The sequence below is a fragment of the Apostichopus japonicus genome, chromosome 18 (genome assembly GCF_037975245.1).
Source record: "Apostichopus japonicus isolate 1M-3 chromosome 18, ASM3797524v1, whole genome shotgun sequence".
NCBI lineage: Eukaryota > Metazoa > Echinodermata > Holothuroidea > Aspidochirotida > Stichopodidae > Apostichopus > Apostichopus japonicus.
This window is the reverse complement of record NC_092578.1, coordinates 4,050,986-4,072,633: the sequence shown is the minus strand read 5'-3', so window position 1 is coordinate 4,072,633 and position 21,648 is coordinate 4,050,986. Positions and strand designations below refer to the sequence as shown.

The 21,648-nt window shown below is 37.7% G+C and overlaps 1 protein-coding gene across 1 annotated transcript in view; it reads right to left on the bottom strand.

Annotated features, from left to right (window-relative positions):
- LOC139958962 (sorting nexin-13-like) overlaps window positions 1–21,648 on the bottom strand; it is a 41,567-nt gene that overhangs the window by 3,032 nt on the left and 16,887 nt on the right. Inside the window, exons 5-21 of the mRNA XM_071956425.1 lie at window positions 20,309–20,430; window positions 17,187–17,305; window positions 15,053–15,163; window positions 14,101–14,273; window positions 12,755–12,902; window positions 11,968–12,077; window positions 10,485–10,578; window positions 9,392–9,615; window positions 8,234–8,338; window positions 6,478–6,651; window positions 5,671–5,791; window positions 4,752–4,999; window positions 3,955–4,065; window positions 3,114–3,260; window positions 2,872–2,928; window positions 1,547–1,761; window positions 363–475 (exon numbers count right to left, since the gene is read on the bottom strand). Coding sequence (XP_071812526.1) covers window positions 363–475; window positions 1,547–1,761; window positions 2,872–2,928; window positions 3,114–3,260; window positions 3,955–4,065; window positions 4,752–4,999; window positions 5,671–5,791; window positions 6,478–6,651; window positions 8,234–8,338; window positions 9,392–9,615; window positions 10,485–10,578; window positions 11,968–12,077; window positions 12,755–12,902; window positions 14,101–14,273; window positions 15,053–15,163; window positions 17,187–17,305; window positions 20,309–20,430 — 2,392 coding nt within the window. The remainder of the gene's footprint in view (window positions 1–362; window positions 476–1,546; window positions 1,762–2,871; window positions 2,929–3,113; window positions 3,261–3,954; window positions 4,066–4,751; window positions 5,000–5,670; window positions 5,792–6,477; window positions 6,652–8,233; window positions 8,339–9,391; window positions 9,616–10,484; window positions 10,579–11,967; window positions 12,078–12,754; window positions 12,903–14,100; window positions 14,274–15,052; window positions 15,164–17,186; window positions 17,306–20,308; window positions 20,431–21,648) is intronic.

The window sequence follows — 21,648 nt, the reverse complement described above, 5'->3', positions numbered from 1 at the left end:
CTGTTTTGGTGACATATTTGCCTTACTCTATCTATATATATTTATATGTATGTATGTATGTATGTATTTTTATGAGCATTGAGTGCTTACATATCTGGCAACAGTTAAGTCTCACCATTGAAAACTATCTTGCTAGGATTGAACATTTATATATAAGTTAGAGCTTACAATGCAACACAAAGGGATTCAAACCAGCCCCCTTCATCTAATCTTTAAACCAACTTCCAGTCACAAATTAATAGCTATAATGACGATGTCCCTTTGAAAACGGATAACAAAACAACCTCCTTCCTCTCCCCCCCCTCCCACCCCATCCCACGTCTGTCTAGTCTCACCATCTCTCTGGCCAATAAGCACTTTACCTGGTATACTGCCATAGAGTTGGGTTTTAGAAACGACCCTGGCCCTCATTTTGGTCTCTTCACTCCGATCTCTCATCTCCTCGGCCAGAATACCTGTCGGCCAAAATGATTCCCTACGGATTGAGAGACATCGAGAGGAAATGATTGAACGGTTTGCTTTGCATCACGTACTGTGCCTTTAAAGCAAGTTAAAATACTGCACAGGTTTAATTATTATCTATCGACAATCCAAAACACTGCTTTTATCCTAATTTATGGCTTGAAGCAAGGGCGTAGTAACCGGGGGGGGCTGGGGGGGGGCGCCAGCCCCCCCAGTGAAAAATGTGGAGGGGCGGAAGTATCATTCCGCCCCCCCGCTCCGCAAGTCAGAAAACCCCTTTTTCATTTCCAAATGAGAAAAAAATCTCATTTGGAGCACCAAATTGCATCTAAGGCCAGGTGAAAATACAAAATTAAGTTTACAAAATGGAGTGGGTGTTGAAGTGTGCTATATTGCACCAAATTGCATCTGAGACCACCTGGAAATGCAAAAAATCCAAAGGGCAGGGGGACACCCCCTCCCCTTAGACCCCTCCCCCAGGCCGGCCATCAGTCTTCAGCCCCCCCACTCAAAAGTACCTTCCTACGCCACTGGCTTGAAGGCTTCATTCAGTACAGAGTGATTAATATTTTGCTAACAATGTTCTTAGTGAACGACATTATCTAGTAAATTAACTAGTATTGAAGAGTACCCATTATTAAAGTCAGGTCTCTAGATGCAAGAAAACAAGACCATTAATGTATCCAACAATCGATCATGTCTCGGTGGGATAGAAACTCTACCCACTCCAACACACCCCTTCAGTACCCTACAAGATTAAAGGCAGAATTGCAAACATGTCCTCAAAAGCAAATGAAAATATATTAACCAGCTGAGAAGTTCAACTGAAAATCTACCTCACATCTGGCTGTGGTTACTATGTGGTGTCCTTGAATGGGAAATAATAATGAAATCTTAAAATGTTACCCCAACAAATGGTACCAAATTGCCATACAATATTCAGATAACAATATTAAGCAACTAAAAGTGACAAGACAGTTGTTCCCTTTGGGAAGGTACTGCAAACTGTCAAAACTTGTTGCAGAATGGATTGTGAGAACTGCATGAAGGAGACCTAATCAAGACTACTGGTGTCAAAACCTACTTGAGTTGCTTTATGTAGTCTGCTACTGATTCCGTCGATGTCAGGGCCTCTACACCTTCGATGATTCTCGTGTTAATCTTGCTGCCGAACGCCGCTCTGAAGATCTGTTTCAAGAGCATGACTAGCTGCCTCCTCAGCCACTGGTCTCGATGACGGAGATCAAACATCTCATCCATCAGCAGCATCATGACTCGCAGGGCGATGTTGTCATCATCCTGGGAGGAACAAAGAGTACAAGAGGGTGACCAGATGCCTACTTTATAAACAAAGATTACAAGAGGATGGCCAGATGCCTTAATATGAACAAAGATTACAAGAGGGTGACCAGATGTCTAATTTACGAACAAAGATTACAAGAGGGTGACTAGATGCCTTAATATCAACCATAAAAGGATTAGTCCATTAACCATAGGTTGCATTTTTCAGCTCTCTTGACCTCAACTTACTGAAAATTGATCTCTCCTGCAAACAGACTGGTGAGTGTGGAAGAGTTGATTTGTTCACACCATGCCATGTCTGCCTTGATCTGATAGTGATTTGGCTACTAGCTGTGTGATGAGTTGCATAATAGACAAATAGGCAGCTCAACTAAGGTGCCAAAGATGGGACTGATCACTCAGCTAACCAACTGGAAAAAACCTGCCGTTTAGTACAAACAGCGGGTTTTTGGATGCAACCTATAGCTAATGGACCCTTTCGCGGCATGACAAAGATTACAAGAGGGTGACCAGATACCTTCTGTATAAACATAGATAACAAGAGGGTGACCAGATGCCTAAACATAAACAAAGATTACAAGAGGGTGACCAGATGCCTAGATACAAACAGTTTTAATATTTTTTATTAGTTTATCATTATTTTTCTGCCGTTATGGAACTTATTCTGTTTTTGATGAAAAGAATGTGTTTATAATGACCTTAATCTTTCTTGCTGTTGGATATCAACGGCAAGCCTATTGAGTTTTGCATCATCAATGCTCTAGTCAGGCCTGATGAGAGGGTGTGTGTGTGGTGGTGGGGGGGGGGGGTGGGAGGGTCTTTTATCCCAGAGGTTGAAATAAATTAGGGGCCTAGTGAACTATGAAGGGAACCTTGGAGAAATATGAGATATCAAAAAATGTAATTTCAGTTTTATAATATGCTTTCAAGAAACCTGAAGAATGTAAAAAGGGAGCCTGTGATATCATTGTTTCCTAGGCCCAACCTAGGCTCTAGTGCTATTTTTGGTTAACATGAGCTTTGCCAATGGAGTGATCACTATATTTTTTATTAAACTGACTATTAAGGTAAAGAGAAAATTGAGTTTTTTAAGGCTTGCTAACTCACAGGTACATCTGTAACAGACGACACCCTTCCAATGTTCTGCAATGGTCTGGTTGGTTGCTGAAAGTAAAGAAGAAACTGATGCCATCAGTCACACTCTACTGTTATAATTCTCAATCAGGTAAACTGACTTAATAATAAGGGATTGTGGTTGACTTATTCACTGAGAGAACTTTACTCATACGATATGATGTTATAAACATATGAACCAGGTATACAGATTGATAGGAGTGATGATGGGTTACCTTATTCATTGAGAGTACTTTACTGATGCCATCAGTCATACGGTCCGATACCATGGACACACCGTCAACTAGGTTACCGGGCACTGACTTCACTGTGTGTGCGACAGTCTTCACACTTGACTTGAACGGATTAACAAGATGATCAACCTGTTTAAAAATAAAGAAGAAAACCCCAAAATGTTTCAGCATAAGAAAGGTGAGCTGTTCACAAGTGTGTAACATCATCATGCTGTAATGGTCAAGTGCCTTGCGATTGGATGCCTTTTTTACACCATGGCAGTTGCTGGTCATTTGACTGACATTACAGATAAGCTTAACACGTAATAGTGTGCTGAAGGTACGACTTACAATACAGCACACTGTAGTTATACACATACCTATGCACTCATTATGGAGTCAACTGGAATCGTTCATTGGCCATATTCGACCCACAGACCTCCTACTGAAAACCCCTGACATAGAGTGACACCATCAAAACTGAAAGGTGCAATTTTATAACACAGACTCAGCCACAGCCAAACTCACTAATTCACACAGTTTAACAAGAAACACTGCTACTTACACTTGCTGTGCATATCAACCATACCAATACCATACAACCTTACCAACATTACAGTGTGAGAACACTCTTCTGTGTATGCCTCCAGTAGTTAATGGAGGGCTGACTACACAAACATTTTATCACAAGGAGAGATGTTAATGTGAGACAGATAATTAATCAACCAGGTTCAGACCCAAGAGGGTGAACCTCACAAAGTGAAGCCATTTTTGGACTCCTGCACCAACCAAACATTAGCTTCACATTTATAAATTTTGGTGATTGGACGATGGCTGCACTTACCCTTCTAGCGAGCTGGCCTCTGCCCCGATTATAAACTCCCGGCTCGAGAAAATTATGAACAAGGGCAGACATGCCTGGGTGTCCCATTAGCCGACTCTTCTCCAGTAACTCCTACGATAACAAAAAAATAGATCAAAGGAGATAATTAATTTAAAATTCAAAAATGAAAAACAACATATTTACATATAATACATTTACATATACAACATACATACAACATACATACAACACAATACAACAACAACATACAACAACATCATACAACAACATAAAACAACATACAGACAACACAACATCAACATACAACAACATCATACAACAACATACAACAACATACAGACAACATATACAACATACATTTACATATGTACAACAAATACAACATATTTACATTTTATATGTAATTATAAGTATGTAATTATAAGTATGTAATTATAAGTATTTTATAAATACTAAAAATCATTTTAATGAGCAAAAGATATCTCAAGTACAAATAAGGTACATAACAGATCATTGTAAAGTTCATGACTCTCTTTCCATGCAACTTGAAGAGACAAGCTCACGAACAAATATTGAAATGGATTCTAATATAGCAAAGTATTAAAACAACTTCAATATAGACAAACAAGAACTGTTTTTATAGGAATGCTTGCAAATGCCTTGTTGGTTTATACATAAATAATGTGGAGGTTAAGCATATGTGAAAAATTACGTATTTCCAACCCCTACACAGCATAATATACACAATGATTAAAAGAAGGGGTTTGCTGCTGGGGTTTCAATATTATCAATTTTACCTTTATATATAAGGTCAAAGCCTTCCCTCTCTTATCTAGAAAACTTTTGGTGGTATTTTTCATGATTTTCTTAGCGGGCAACGGTAAATCTTTGAGGTCGGGGAATTTTTCGCTGAGGTTCATGTGGAGATCGTGGAATTCGCTGTAACGTCTGAAGACGTCCCAGATTTCGACCGTTCCCTTTTCGTCCGTCCTGGAGACGTGGATGGTGTAGACGGCGTATTTCCTACCCTGGTCACGGATCATTGCTGCGAGAATAAATACAAAGATGTTAAAATTGGCTGGAGAGAGTATACAAGCGAATGATGCAATTTCAGATTGATATGTCACATGCGAGTCGGCCACTTGTGCTGTGAGTGCCGCACCCTGAGTTTGAGTACAAGGTCTCGAGTTCAAGTGTGAGTACAAAATAAGGTGCAAGAGTACCATCAAAGAGTACATTGCTTTAATTTTGCTGAAAATGAGTACGAAGCCATGCTAATGGGTACCACTACCAGTACATAGAAAAGTACTCGGGTATGAGAACACTCTCGAGTACTACAAGTCTGTACCCTGAGTTTGAGTACAGGGTCCGAGTCAAGCGAGTACCAGTACGTAGAAATGTACTCAAGCGAGTACCACTACTAGTACATAGGGTGTACTTGGGTATGGGTACACCCTCATGAGTACCACTACCAGTACGTAGAAATGTACTCAAGCGAGTACCACTACTAGTACATAGGGTGTACTTGGGTATGGGTACACCCTCATGAGTACCACTACCAGTACGTAGAAATATACTCAAGCGAGTAACACTACTAGTACATAGGGTGTACTCAGGAATGGGTACACTGTTGCCAGTACCTCTATCAGTATGTAGAAATGTACTCGGGGTAGGGGTACACTATCGAATGGTACGAGTCTGTTACTTAGTACTTACTAGCTTGGTTAATGCTTGCAACGATGGATGGATTCCTGTCTTCGGTGAGTGTCATGTCCAGCTCGTTTAAATGTTCTACAGATGAGTTATGACTACCCATGGATGATAGGTCTTCTGAAGACTGTAAAAATACATAATAAAAAAACAATAAAATATATGAGCTAAATTCCATAACAAGTCCTCCCCCCCCCCCTACCCTTCTACTCAAATAATACACAAGATATCTCTGTAGGAAAAACACTCATTTGTTTGATTTTTTGGCTTTTCGCAGGTGAAGCATTTAGCAGAGACAGCAGAACTGTGTCTTATCCAAGAGTTGTCAAGTTTTCACTGTCGTTCCATTGGTTTGAACAGAAAACAGAACAGAAAACAGAAACATTTTGAAGCTTCATTTTGCACTGAATTTTCCATATTTTGATGTTATCAGGCTCTGTTGAAGTATAGATAAGCTATTTGAAAAAAAAAAAATCTGTTACTTTATTCCACCAAATTGTCTCGACAATGATGAACTTAATTTATACCTGATAAATATATTTACAGCCAAACAGTGTTCTCCAAGTCTTTGAACTTTCACAGCGACTAAGTAGTATTTAGGGTAATAGCTGGTCAAATATTGGATGTAATACAATGGCAGCTTTGAATTTAATTGAAATCAGGAAAACGCAGGCAATATCACTAATCAAAAGCGACGCCCTTCTAACGGGGGGGGGGGGACATGTCCGTTGAAATCCAAATGTCTGACAACCCTAGGGCGATAATGATGTCCTTTACATTAACAACTGTCGATAATTTAGTGATACAACTCACTTCAGCAATGCTCGGTTCTGGCGATGAGTCTAAGTGAATCGATGACTCATCGTCCAGGTGGTGGTTATTTGGGGCTTCCGGCTCCAACAGATCTAGCTCGGCTAAACATCTCATGTAGAATACGCTCTGCTTAAAGGCAGGAAAATGTTGGTCTTCATGAAGTATATTGTAAACCTGAAAATAAAACAGAAACATTGTGCCACATCATGACAATACCTATCATGACATACCTATCATCTTTACATACATATCATTACAGATCTACTATTACATACCCATCACTACATACATATCATTACAGATCTACTATTACATTCCTATCACTGCATACCTATTATTACATACCTATCATTACAAAACCTACCCTTACAAACATATCATTATGTATCTATCATTAAATACATAGCATTACATACATATCATTACAAATCTACTATATTACATACCTATCACTACATACATATCATTACAAATCTATTATTTTGTACCTATCATTACATACCTATCATTACATACCTATCATTATGTACCAATCATTTCGTGCCTATCATTACATACCTATCATTACATACTTATCAATACATACTTATCATTACATGCATATCATTACATGCATATGACTACATAGCTATCATTGCATACATATCATTGCATACCTAACATTAAATACATATCATTACATGCCTATCATTACATGCATATGACTACATAGCTAACATTGCATACCTATCAATCCACACAGTACATTACTTACCTTTGTTACATATCTATCATTAAATACCTATTTTTACCTACATATAATTACATACATCTCACTATTTATACAATATGGGTGCTCACTCAAGATATCACTCAAGTGTAAACTACAGTTGGTTGTCAAGGCAATGCAACCTTTGACCTGATCATACTAATTTCACCAACTAATTCTATTCAACATTTTTCTCTCAGATGAGGTGATGCGCTTTGCACTCACATGCTAACCTTCCCTACGGAAACAAAATCATCACCTCCTCCACCCAAACACCCAACCTTCCGTCTCCCTAAACATATTTAAAACAATGAAAAGAAACATAGTAATCCTATAACAAATGTACTATAACAATGTACTATAGCAATGTACTACAGCAAGAATAACATTTAATATTTTAATAATAATATTTGCTTTTTATATAGCGATTTATACCAGCGATAGGTCTCAAAGCGCTTTACAGACATTATATTACCCCTGGTCAATGATAACCTGTCCCAGAGACAATCCCTCCAGTGGGCAGCAGTTATATACTGCACCCAATGACAAGTTACCTCACAGGTACCCATTTAACCCCTGGGTGGAGAGAGGCAAGTGAGATAAAGCATCTTGCCCAAGGACACCACGTAATGAACTAGGCAGGAATCGAACCAGCAATCCTTGGATCACGAGTCCGACACCTTAGCCAATTGGCCACCACGCAAGGACACTAAGAGTCTGATCAGACCTGATTAATTACGTCACAGATGTCTTATGTTCCTTAATTATACTAGGATAACTAGCATACCTTCTTCTTTATCTCTTTATTTTACCAAGCCCCCCATAATTGGCCCAAGGCTGTAACACCCCTGATGGCCTCCACTGTCAGAAGAAAGCATGTACAACCCAGCACTAAATTAGCAATGACATGATACCAACAATTCAATTTTCATCTTTGTTGCTATGATTTTGCTGAGCACATGCACACTGGTAGTAGTAAATAACAGAGGATTCTAGCAACTTTCATACCTGTTGCTGAGCTTCATCAAAGACCGCATCCGAAGGCTCCTCGTATTTGATCTTCAATAGAGTCCTTTTAATAATTTTTGGCTCTACATTAACCCTGTTGGCAGCCTAGAGAAAAATGCAGTACACGAATACATTAGCTATTCATAGAATATGTTGTATTCATTGTAGAAAAAACAGGTTCTTTGTATTTGTTAAAAAGAAAAGGAAAATAAAGTAGCTTGCCAAGTCCATCCACACAGAGTAGAAAGTTATTAATGAAATAAAAATAGGGAAGCCCTAAGGAATTATTAAATTTATTCCAAGGAAGCTTTTAACAACACAAAACTATGGTGCTTCAAAGAAAAGGGAATAATTTTGTTCTGTTTGCCACATCTTTGGTGGTCCCTAGGTCTTTGAGTTCAAATTAGGCCTTGTTATTAACACAAAGATGTGCTATAGTAAGAATCGAACTGAACAAGGATATTATTAGAATAAATTAAAAATATCAAAGATTGATAAACTGAAATATTATACATTCATATGAAAGTAACAAATGGAATAACTAAAATTGCAAATATTTCAGAGTTATAGAAATTCCCAACTGGAATATATATCTACTGGCATTTAATTTGATGTGTAAAAGTAAGAGGGCCTGACAATTTGTTCCTAGCAGGATCTTCTTCAGAGGCTGAAAGACAAGTTACAGTAACAGTAGGGACAAATACACAAACACAGAATACAGACAGGTTAATATTGAGGGTGAACACAAAAGAGAAAGATGTAAGAGGATTAGTAGACAAGGGATGGAGAGAAGAACGAAAATGCTTTTAATTTAAGCACTTTCAATGACAGAATAACTGACTGGGAAAATTACGATGAACAAATTTGAAAAGAGCAGAGAGTAACTTTTGGCAATGAAAAATGGGATTCGAATCAGTGACTCCAGAATTGCTACTGTTTATGTTTGTGTGTGATAGGGTTATTTTTTAGGTCAGATCTCCGATACATTTCTTCCCTAATGTCTCAATCCAAAGAAACGGACATTCAAACCTTACAAATTGTACATTCTTTCTTTTAGATTAACTACTTTACACAAACATCAGAGAATATAAACATCCTCAAAACTGATTATTCTCTGAAATTTGTGTTTAAATATTGTATACAACGATAGGTACGTACATCTTCGGCTAGATACTCGTGGTATATATTCAGCGCTGCGGCACGGAGCCCCTCTAAGTCGATAGAGGGCTCCCTGGAGCTCCCGCTGCTACTATCTTTATCTGAGGACGGCTGGAGTTTCTGTAAATGAAGCGCAGATAGTTGCTGCTCTGCTGTGACTCGGTAACTCTCCACCGTGTGCCAGAAAAATACCAGCGCCGCACTTCCGTTCTTGCGCATAAAATCTGAGATTTGAAAGTGATAAGGGAGAGAAAAGGCTGTTACGTCCTTCTCCACTATAAAGAGAGAATTCGGGAAGAGTAGAGAGTAAAGGTTGGACTGGGACAAAATATGAAAGGACAAATATTATCAGCAATGGATTTTAAAGAGATGAGAGTAGAACAGAATTTGTGTTCTTATCTTCTATGACTTTAATAACAAAACACAGTTCTTAGCTTAATAGATACATTGGTTGGAGCAAAGGGACAATGAGAACCAAAATCTTACTATGTACTTACATTAAACAATGTGCAGGGTAGGCTTGTCAGGTGTTCAAGCCTAAGGTCAAAGGTCAGGGGTCAAATTTAGTGAAAATCTCACTATACCTAGGTTGAACAATGTGCAGGGTAGACTGGTCAGGTGTTCAAGCCTAAGGTCAACTTTAGTGAAAATCTCACTATACCTAGGTTGAACAATGTGCAGGGTACACTGGTCAGGTGAACAAGTCTAAGGTCAAAGGTCAAATTTAGTGAAAATCTCACTATACCTAGGTTGAACAATGTGCAGGGTAGGCTGACCAGGTGCTCAAGCCTAAGGCCTTAGTATAGCTTGCATACCCAATTAGAGCAGGATGGTGGGCAATTTGTTTTATGTGGGCCAGATTTGGCCCACAAACTAGCTATTGAGAAGCCCTTTAATAGACTCTTATTTTATATTACTATCCATTTCCCTGTTCAATATAACCTGTACAATATCTACTCTTGAATGCATCTATATTATATACAATAATACGAAGAATTCTACAAAGAAATCCCGGCTGCTTGCAATGATTTAAACACAGTCAGAATTCTAAAACTGACGCAACTAGAACTGTTGTAAAAATGTAAAAACTCACCTATAAAATATGATACAGCAATACTATTTACAAGGATAATATTAAGTGGTAAAGAATAAAGACTCGTTGTTTTTGGTATAGGGCCATCACATGCCTGTGAAAAACAAAAATCGAATGTGCACCTTCAATCTAGAAATGAAGATGAATGAATGTGGTAACAAGTCAAAAAAACTGGAACATTTTCAATCGATCGATTAAAACCAAAGCAGTCAATGTACCACAAAGTTTTTCATTCCAAATCATAGCCTAAATTTTCATAGCCTAAATTTTCTTTTCTTTTCTGTCACCTATATAAACTATATATGACTGTATGATTTTAACATATTCTGTCAACAAACTTGATCTTGACTTTGTACTTTTTGTTAGTTCTCTTTGTTCTAAAATGAAGACAAATTTATTCATATAGAGAAGGCCTCCTTGAAACTGACATTTTGCTATAGACTGGATTCTTGGAAAGAATATTTCCTTTAAAATTCAAGATACTGTATGACTAAAGTAGTGACAAAACCAAACCAGAGGACTTATCCAAAGGTATATGCCAATCCCATCCTACAGTGATCCACACATAAAACAATCATATATTTATATATATATCTATATCTATATATATATATGTATATAAATATATATATATATATATATACATATATATATTTTATATATATATATATATATATATATATATATATATATATATATGTAGATATATATATATAGATATATATATATATATATTTAATAACAGTCAGAGAAAATGCTGGTATGTCAAGGACTCGGTGTGCTCTTGAAATGCCTGTACAGAACCCAGCTCAAATACTACTATTTCAGCAGTGCTTGAACTAACCCGCAGAATACGGCCATCTCTGCCACAGCCACAGCCACTTGCGATGATGCCATTAAAAATTATCTGTTACTGACCAACGGGAACAAATGTCGTGCCCACTTTTAATTAAGTCGCCGTAGGTGCCTCGATAATTATCTCGATCAAGGCTACAAAAAATGTACTGGACTCCTGCAGAAATTTGTATGCCAGAAGACAGCTCTATTAAGCAGCAGTGGGAAACACAAGGAGGTGGATGCACGGTCTCATGAACAGAGCACATGGCATGTAATGTAATTTCTGTACGTGTTTATGCTGGCCCTCTTGAAAGCTAAAATAGTGTAATTGGTGCCCTTCCATTTCAATGATAATCCTAACCACTTTTGAACTTGCCATTTATAACAGTTGCCTTGTCCCTCTCTCTATCCTTAAGCCAATTTTTTACACAGAAGACCAAAGATGAGTAAACACAAAGTACCTCTTATTTTAATTACAGTATGTCAAAAAGCAGCGCGTACTATATATATGTGTGCCCTACAATTATACATGTAGCGTTATTACAAAGCGGGTTATTTTACTTTCTACAACACCTATTTAGTTTGTTATTTTGCTCTTGAGGATTTTTAACCTAACTTTTCTAAACACCGGATGGACTTTACTCACCACCTCTTCGGCAATATCTAAACCTTCTCCGCTCATAATTCTCTCGATGGTCTCCTGGCACAGCTGTTTCAAGAACTGTAAGCTTTTGATCTGTTGTTTGACGTCAGCCTCTGTGTGAACAAGGTGTAAAGAAATCATTTCACGTTCGTCTGGAGATACTTTAATGGGTTCTTAGGTTTCAACTGTCCTTAACACAATCACCGGGCGATTTCTAGTTCAATAAAGCTTCTGGATGTTCTGGAAATGTTTCGAAAGCTAACATTCTTGTCGTAACACACAACAAATATAAGGGGAAAAAAGAAGAGAAATATGTCCTTTACCATTAGGACAGAGCCCCAAAAGCTGGGATTCTTATAAGGCTGCTGGCTGTCTAACTCTGACTTGCAAAATATTTTAATACTGCCAGCGATAGGAAATGTTTGGCCCATGTTCTTGCACTAATCTCATTGGTATGTATAGCTTAGGCTCGAGTAACCTACCAGCCTACCTGGTATATTGCTCAATCAAGGTGTAGTGAGATTTATTATTCCATCTGGTTCTTTGCTCAAATCATTGGTATTCTCTGACTGTCGTAGAAAAATTATTTGGGAACCTCTAACCTAGAAGCATCCATGACAAAATACTCACCGCACTAAGACGAGAGTAGAAGACTTGCTTCAAGTCATCAAAACCACCTACTAAATCCCAAAACTACCCCATATAAGTGAAAACCATCACAACTACAAGTGAAGAAATGTTTGTTGTTTTTTTTTGCTGGGAGAAAATTAATAATTCTTTTACTCTTTACCTTCTCGATTGGTTTTATTAGCGTCTCTGGATCTTTGCTTAAACATTTCATGATCGACATTTTTGATAATAGCTTCGAGTTCGTCGATACTGCTGCTGGTCTTAATAACGTTCAGGAATGCTTCAGTTGTGAATGTTGTATCTTTACACTGCAATTTATGACGAAAATCAAGGATGAATAAATAGTGTTGGACAAATAAAAGCAGTTAAACTTGTGTGTACATCTGTGCAGTCAAATAGAAAACATGTGTAAATTATGCCATGATACTACTGTATTGTATGAGACACTTTAATGTGACACTTAATCTATTGTGATTAAATGGAATACCATAATTTTTTTTTGATGGTACTATAAATTGTGATGTCTGATGTAAATCAATGGGGACACTGTATGTATTATGTTTCTTATACACCGTGATATTATTCTGACTATAGAAATATGACATTTTATGCTGCATTATGACACTAAATAATCCTAAACTTACCAGGTTTCGATATTTACGAGTGATGACCTAACCTATCTCCTCACAACCTTAGCACTCTCAATCTAGAGTGAAATGTTAACCTTTTAACACTGTGCGCCCTCTATGACCAGACCCCATGGGTCAATGACCTCCCCTTCTCATTCTAAATACTATCTCAATTTACTTTTAACTTTAATATGAAAAATGTATAAAGAAGATACTGCACATGTTTACAGAAGTGCTGTATAATATATGATATCATATAATGTGATATGCTGATACAGGATATTAATGTCATATATGATACTGATCACTAAACTATGATAAATACTACACACTAGGATACTGAATGTGTATACTATATACCATCACATGATACTGTCTCTGATAATGTGATATTGCATTCTTCATTATGATACTGTATATGGCAGACACGATCATGTAAAATGATACTGCAAATTTTAAATAAATGATACTGTAAATTGTAAATACATGATACCATACAAGTGAAACAAAGCAAAGCTTCTCGATCAGAAATAAAGTGACAACACACAGCAATGCAAATAAACTATAAACACAAGAAGTAAGATGTATCTGAGGCACTCTTCACTAGACAATGTCAAATTTGATTTCTGTAGTATTTTACATAAATCAAACAAATTAATTGCCAGGGTTTTCATTTCGTCTCTTTTCAGATATCGTTTCCGTGGTTTCCTGAGGAACTGACTAGCAGCCAAACATAAATGTTTCAATTTTATAACTTAGTCTGTCTAGCCAATCCCATCTTCACTTTACATCCAATATTCTGTTTATAAATCTAATCAATAACTTGTGAGGAAGGAGGGAAAGAATAACCAAAAAAAAAAAACACAAAATCACTCACCAGCCAAGAGATGTTTTGATTAACGTAGTCTGGATCGCTAAACATATCGAGCATCGGTTTCAGGATGTAGCAGGCGAGGATCTCTCTCACTAGGAATGTCATCGGCTTGCTCTGAAAATCTTGAGCCGGCAAAACGATGAAGAGCAGAAGCTCTATGACATCACGGAGGTAGTCTAGAAACAGAGGGACAATGAAGACATTGAAACACGAATACACGTAAACATTCAAATATAAATGTGATAACCTGATTTATTAACGCTTTGTGGAACGTCACTTATCATTGTCTAGGTCAAGGTCATACACCAAGTACCAGATCAACCCCCTCCTGGGCCCTGGGTCAACATATCCTGGCCTCAACCCCCCTCCCCCTGTTAGGATTTGCAGGCATGACCTCAAAACAGAAAATTGGTAATTCTTGCCTGTAAGTCTTGGAAGTTTTCCCTTTGGTTCCCGTTTGATCATGTGGGGTCCCTAGGGACTTACCTAATCTGTATATTGTACAAACAAAGCATTGCCTACAGCAGTGATGTAGGCATCATAGTCTACTTTGCATACTAGAATTGGGATGATAAGTTCTCATTGTAATTATTAAAGTTGTAAGACTACACTTACAATACAAGTATACCTTTGTAGGACCAGTAGAAAGACTTCACAGATTTTCCTTTAACTATTGCAGTGGTTTACTTGGATTAATTTGAATGGGAAGAGGACAATTATTTTAAATTAGAAATTAAAAAATATTTAAATATTATTTTAAAGTAAAGAATTACATCCACAGGTATTGAGATTGCTCAGCAAGTACCAGGACTAGTAAAAGGTAAAAAAAAAAAAAAAAGTTAAGAAAATAAATATTCACAACCTTGTACCTAGATATACATATCTTGCTAACGTACAATGTTACCCATACAAAGTCGGTGACTATAACAGACTGAAGACGGAGTAAAATATTTACCAAGTTCTTTTCCTTCATCGGAGCATATTTCATCCCTGCAGATTCCATCTTCCATTTCAATTTCAAGATCAAAGAATACAGATTCTAGACTGGGGGCTGTATCTGGAACATCTAGTGTTGGATATGATGGAAAAAGTATCGGAAACATTCATTTGACACGAGAAAAAAAAAACACCTTGTGTCGTGAAGTAATGGTTTAAAGGGTTTGAAGTCTCGCGTAAAAAGAAACGTCTTATGCCGGTAATCTGACCTAGTTTCGAATGAGGTGTAACAGAAGTGTTAGACACCACCATCGATCCCAGAAAATACACACACAGCTTGCTACCGTTGGTAATTAGACACTAGTGTACAGTTAGTACATAACAGCTGCAGTCAATACCCACAGCACAGTGTACAAACGATACAGCGATGGGCATATTAGGTCCAGCTAAAGATAACAAGGTATCACGTTTCATTACTGTCTGCATTTTGTAGCGACAAGAGAAAAACTTCACTTGCAAGCAACGGAAAGTTAACTTTTTCAGAGCACGGCACGCGATTTGGGGCGAGTCTTCAGTGCCTTTAACTGAATGCATCGGCATAATGTATACACAGTAACATGAGGGTATGGACAGCAATTAAACATGATGGAGGATATCAGTTTGAGGTAATATAGATTACATATAATAAGATTAAATAGCTTGTACTAATTGATGTGGGTTATTATCTGCTGTGGAAAGAAAAAATAATAATTCTCTGAAACCATACATCAAGATTGGGATTTTGGGACGATTTTTGGCACTGGACATTTGTTGTGATGTATCCAATTTTTTGCCTTAACTATAGTGTATCAACGAAAATACAGTATTCCCTATCCCATATTTCCCCGGGCTGCCTAACTGACCCCAAGACTCTAGCCCATCAGATCCTCTACCCCCCGCCCCTCCCCCCTCCCACGGTCAGACCAGGTCTTGAGTGTTATTAGACGGGTGATGGGAAATTACACGATTTGATTGCAGATACTGTACAGGTAACTGTTACAGAATAGTTTTAAAAGCAAATAGCCTGGTATGTCTAGATTTTAAATAGAGACATTACAATGTTTCCTACACACCCTCCCAAGATCTCTCCTTCTTTCCTGTACAGTATTAAAAACTAATATGTTGCTAAGGAAACAGTATATTACCAATGTAATTGTCACATAAAACTATGGATGCATCTCCTGAGAGGAGTTAACTGTATTTACGGTAAATCAACGATCTTAATTGAAAATCGTGACATGATATCCCTTTGGGGACTTTTTAGCTACGCAACAACTTCCCCAGAAAATTAAAACAATTTCCATGGACTGCGTTTCGATTTGATTAAGGGCTGCCAAGCCGTTCGGCATCTTTAATATGAATGTTACAGAACTGCTCCTTGCGAGGCGACCTCTGGCGTGAGGAGATGAAATCTTAACGAGAATTAGCCTATTAGGAAATTAGCAACAGGGTATGAGCATAGCCACGGGGGATGAGGGAACAAACCAAGCTTATCAAGTTACAACCTCTTCCATACAGTTAATGAGAAAAAAAAAAAGATGAAAGATGAAACAGGGTCAGCTAGTTATTTAAAAATCTAATCAATTGCACGGTACTTATTGTGTTGAAGAATTAATGGAAATTGATCGACTAAGCAAAAGTGTATCCATAGGATAAATCCTGCCACATGTTTACAACAAAGATGGTTGCTTCATTCAGGGATGAGCCTGGGGTAAAAAAAAAAATCACAGAACTTTGCAAAAATTGCAGTATAGGCTCCAGTTTGAGTATGCTACAGTGTGTTAGGATAATAGTTTTTGTCCCCGAGCTCATGCCTGTTCATTAAATCAACAGCGGATCAAAAAACAAATAAACAGCAAAGCTAAAAATATCATCAGTATTGCTTCCAATTCTGAACATGTTTGAAAATTACTAAAAGTTTGCAAAAAGAACATTCTTGTAGGTTCTAACCCTCCAAATTACCCCCAAAATTATTAAAAGTTGTTTATTAGACAGTGACATTATCTCAATGGAGAAAATTAATTGAAGATTGCCAGAAGAAAAAAAAAAACAACAACAAAAGAACAATGTATATAAATTTAGCAGCAGGGCTAAAAAAATTGTTTAAAATTTACCTTCTTTGCTTATAATTTTCCTATGTTTTGTCTGAGCACTGTGGAATAGTCTTATGTGTGAGGCAAAGTCCTCCACTGCTGTCCTTGTGACATAGTTGACCCAGTCTACCTCTTTAGCCCTGCCACAAAAACAAAAAGGAATTAAATTAAATCAATCAACCATTCAATCAATGGATGAATGAATGTTTAAGGGAACGAATGAATGAATGAATGGATGGATGGACGGACGGGCAAACGGATGAATGAATGGACCAATGGATGGATGAATGGATGAACAATCGGATGATTGGATGGATGAACGAATGAATGAATGAAAGAAAGAAAGAAAGAAATTATAAATACTAATAATACAAATATGCTGGTTACAGTACATCAAAGTAAGCAATTATTATTAAACAAAATAAAGTCAAATTTAAGAGGCAATCCAACAGAATGCTAAGTCAACAAATATTCAGCTCATGTTGTTGAAATCCAAAAGAATCCAAAGAATAATCTAGCATATTCGATTTACATAACAACATCACAAAGCTGCTGTAAAGATCAAAAGCCATTGCTTTTGTCAGAAAACGCAACCAGTCAGAGGTAAAACCACTGGACTGTTTAATTTTATCGTCTACCTCTCCCTAGGACCTGTTTAAGGAAACATTCAGATCAAAACAGGCCCATTAAACGGTCGGAATTCGAGCAAGGAAATGTCAGTATGGCGAAAGTGAAAACGGAGTTCGTAAAACACACGCTTTCCTTCTGAATGGTAAATTTGGAAGGAAGAGAGCAGTGACCCATAGGAGAGGTCACTGGGGGCGCAGTGCTAAAAATGATACCAGTGGCGTCTTGGTAGACTAGGAAAGTGCAATAGCGTTGTAGGAGACAGGTAAGAGAGGAGTGAAGTAAATCCTATTCCTCTAGCATTTAAAGGAGACACAAATATGACCACCATTTTTTATCTTTGTGATAGAGATAGCTGTCATGAACAACTTCCCCCAAACAGTTAAGAAAAAGTTGATACCATTTGAGAGATATCACAGGTTTCAAGTTCCTTCACTAACAAAGCTTTACAGAACAGAAAGACTAGATCATGTCTAAATAATGTATAACATCATTGATTCACCCGAAAGTATTTATCTACCCCCTTCCCCCACCCCCTCTCCAAAAAAAAATCTTTTGTCAAATATTTATTTTTTTTTAGAAACTAGATTGTGCCTGCCCCCTAGAAATGTAATTGGCCTCCCTTCCCCCCCCCCCAGAAAACAATAAAAAAACACATTTCTGGTGATTCCCAATTTTTATTCAATACAGAGAGAATTGGCAAGTCTTGGACAACATTCGAAATTCTCCTTCAAAAGAGCAGAAGACTTGCTTGCTTTTAAATTACAAACACTAATTTGCATAATCCAATTTATTTATTGTTAGCTTTTCCATGGTGAGTATGCAACCCAATTCAGTGAATTTTCCAACCCGTTTCAATATTGTTGTGATAATTGCCCACAGCTAAATTAAAGTTTATGTTGGAACAGTTTCTTCTCATTATTACATGTATCTTTCTTCTCCAACAATTTACAGAATCTTTTGTCGCCCCCACCCCCCCCCATATAATAATACAGTAAAGGACAAGTTTATAGCAAAATAAACTGCAGAAGATAATTATTTCATAACGCTATCCTCTCGAGAGGAGGTACGCAATGTTGTCTGTAGATATTAAGTAAGAAAAAATGTAGTGAACATAATTTCCAGTTGCAGTAGAGGCTGCCATTAAATATTGATTTGCCCCTTGTTATATGTCTCGAGGGTTTGGCTACATCTCACAGGCTGAAGAATACCAAGAATTGATTAAAAACACTGTTCACATACTACTGTGCTTTAGTACTACACAACGGAGAGAGTAATACAGGATGCTCACAAATTGAAAGGAAACGAGGAAATCATAAATATAAGCAATTAAAAGGCTTTTGCTGGTTTTAATTCATTTCTTGGGTTTATGTGATGATAATAAAAGCAAGGAGAAAGTACTTAAGATTTTCCTGGTAATTTGTCAAATTGCATTGCATTCAACTTTTCAAACTGTAAAATGCTATTTTTGTAATAAAGATAGTGTGTACAGTTGAACAATGCGCCAGCTTTTGCACTCTATGGACAAATCATTTTAAATACATACTGTACATGGATATATTAAACAATTATTGCGACTGTCATTTCCTATCTTCCTTGTACTGGTTTATAATTTTAAAAGCAGCCCTGGAAGACATAAAGGTTTTCTAGAATCAGTCTGCTACTTACCGTGAAAATGTGTCCCCTTGTTTTGATGGGTTTTTCATTAGCTCAAATTCAAGCAACTTGAGTGTAACCAGAGGGCTATCTGGCATTTTCTAATCTCTCGTTCATACTCCCTTTTTTATGTACAGAACTACCAGGGGGCAACAAGGTCGTACAACATGAAACAGCTATCATTCATTTTTGCTCTTTTTTTCCTCTCCTTCTACCTACTGTGGGAATTTTGCTACTGCTGCATTATTTCCTTCGGTGCTCTTGTGAGTAAAAATACAAGAAGAATTCTCTTTTGGTATGAGTACAAGTACAAGGGCTTTAAGCCACAAGTGACTCATTTTTACATTAGCTTCTAAGTGAGATCAGGATCTTGCTTTCCCCTAGGGGAGATACCAAGCTGGATCCCGAACATGTCCCACATTTGAGCAAGGGGGTGGGATCGACGTCGTCGAACGAACAATAGAGAATTATGCCAACTTGAAAAGGTCATGGTGATTATTTGTAAACCAACCAGCTAGTTCTAGAACTGCAGTGGACGATTGCAGAAGTGTAGAGGGCAAGTAACCAGAGATCTTGGGGGTCAAGTGATCTGTGAGTATTCACACTTCAATCTTGATTGCTCTCGCTGGGATCAGGATCCTGCCGGGATCAGAATCCTGGCGGGATCAGGATTCTCCCAGGATGGGAGATCACGATTGCAGGGTCTGATTTCGTCGTTGCACTATCAGATCCCATCCCCCCCAATCCCGCCCCACCCCCATGTGTTCTCAAAACTGTGAACAAGGATTTAACATACTTTCTTTAATATATATTAAGCTAACTAAATCCTGATTCTTCCTGAAAGAAACAAAAGTTTTCACCTATTAGCGAAAGTGATGATCACATTTTGAGCCGTCTGTTGTATTTCATGTAGGAATTGCTTGTTATTGCTGATCTCATAATACCAGGGATGGGCGTAGTCCCTCATAGTCAGCCGTATAATCTGGAAGAAACAAAATAAAAGGGGAAAAAAATGGTTTCATTAGAAATCTATACATTTGCTATAGAAAAGGAGATCAAAATTGGTTTCTAAACTGAAACCCAGGCCAGATAAATATACACATACAGATATACTGTAGATGTTAAGATTCAATCAAGGCTTTATACAGAATCAATTAGGGACCTTGACAAACTTTCTACACAACATGTTAATACCTGCATATTTCCAAGGTAAATTTAAACCTTCCATATAAACTGGTACCTTGAACAGTGCCACTATCGGTCAGTACTATAAAAGAGACTGTGTGTCTATGTAAGGGTTGCAAGATTTCTTGTAAACAATTGCCATAAGCAATGCACTGTACTGGTACAGTACCCATACATGTATAGTTAACCATACATGTAGTAAACCACAGCCAGTCATTAACACGATCACATGTGTTCCCAGTTAAGATACAAAAATACTTCTACACAGGTGCATTAGCTTTCATGAGTCTTTCAAACCATCACTTAAGGGGACAGAAACCCATCATCTTAAAAGCTGATATACGATAGAGATCTTTCTGATGAACAATTCTCTCCTGAACAGCTAAGAAAACCCCAACTTGAATCTACCTCAGCTTCTTACATTGTGTTTAAATAGTTATTGTGGTCCCCTCCAGCTGTACCTATGATGTTCCCTTCTTATCTGCCATAGGTCCCTTCTACTGAAGCTGCACCCACCATATTGTCCTGTTCTTCAACATTAAGGGTGTGAAGACTCGCGCAAAAAGAAACGTCTAATGCCAGTAATCTGACCTAGTTTCGAATGAGGTGTAACAGAAGTGTTAGACACCACCATCGATCCCAGAAAATACGCACACACAGCTTGCTACCATCAGTAATTAGACACTAGTGTACAGTCAGTACATACAGCTGTGGTCAATACCCACAGCACAGTGTACAACCCATACTGTGATGGACACCTCAAGTCCAGCTAAAGATAACAAGGTATCACGTTTCATTACTGTACTGTCTGCATTTTGTAGCGACACGAACAAAACGTCAATAGCAAGCAATGGAAAGTTAACTTTTTCAGATGGCCGCACGCGGTTTGGGGCGAGTCTTCAATGCCTTGAAGCATTACATACCGTGTACTGCCAGTCCGTAACATCTTTACATGAACGTCACGTATACGGTAATGGGGCTAACATTTTGACACGTATATTTGAATTCAAAGACC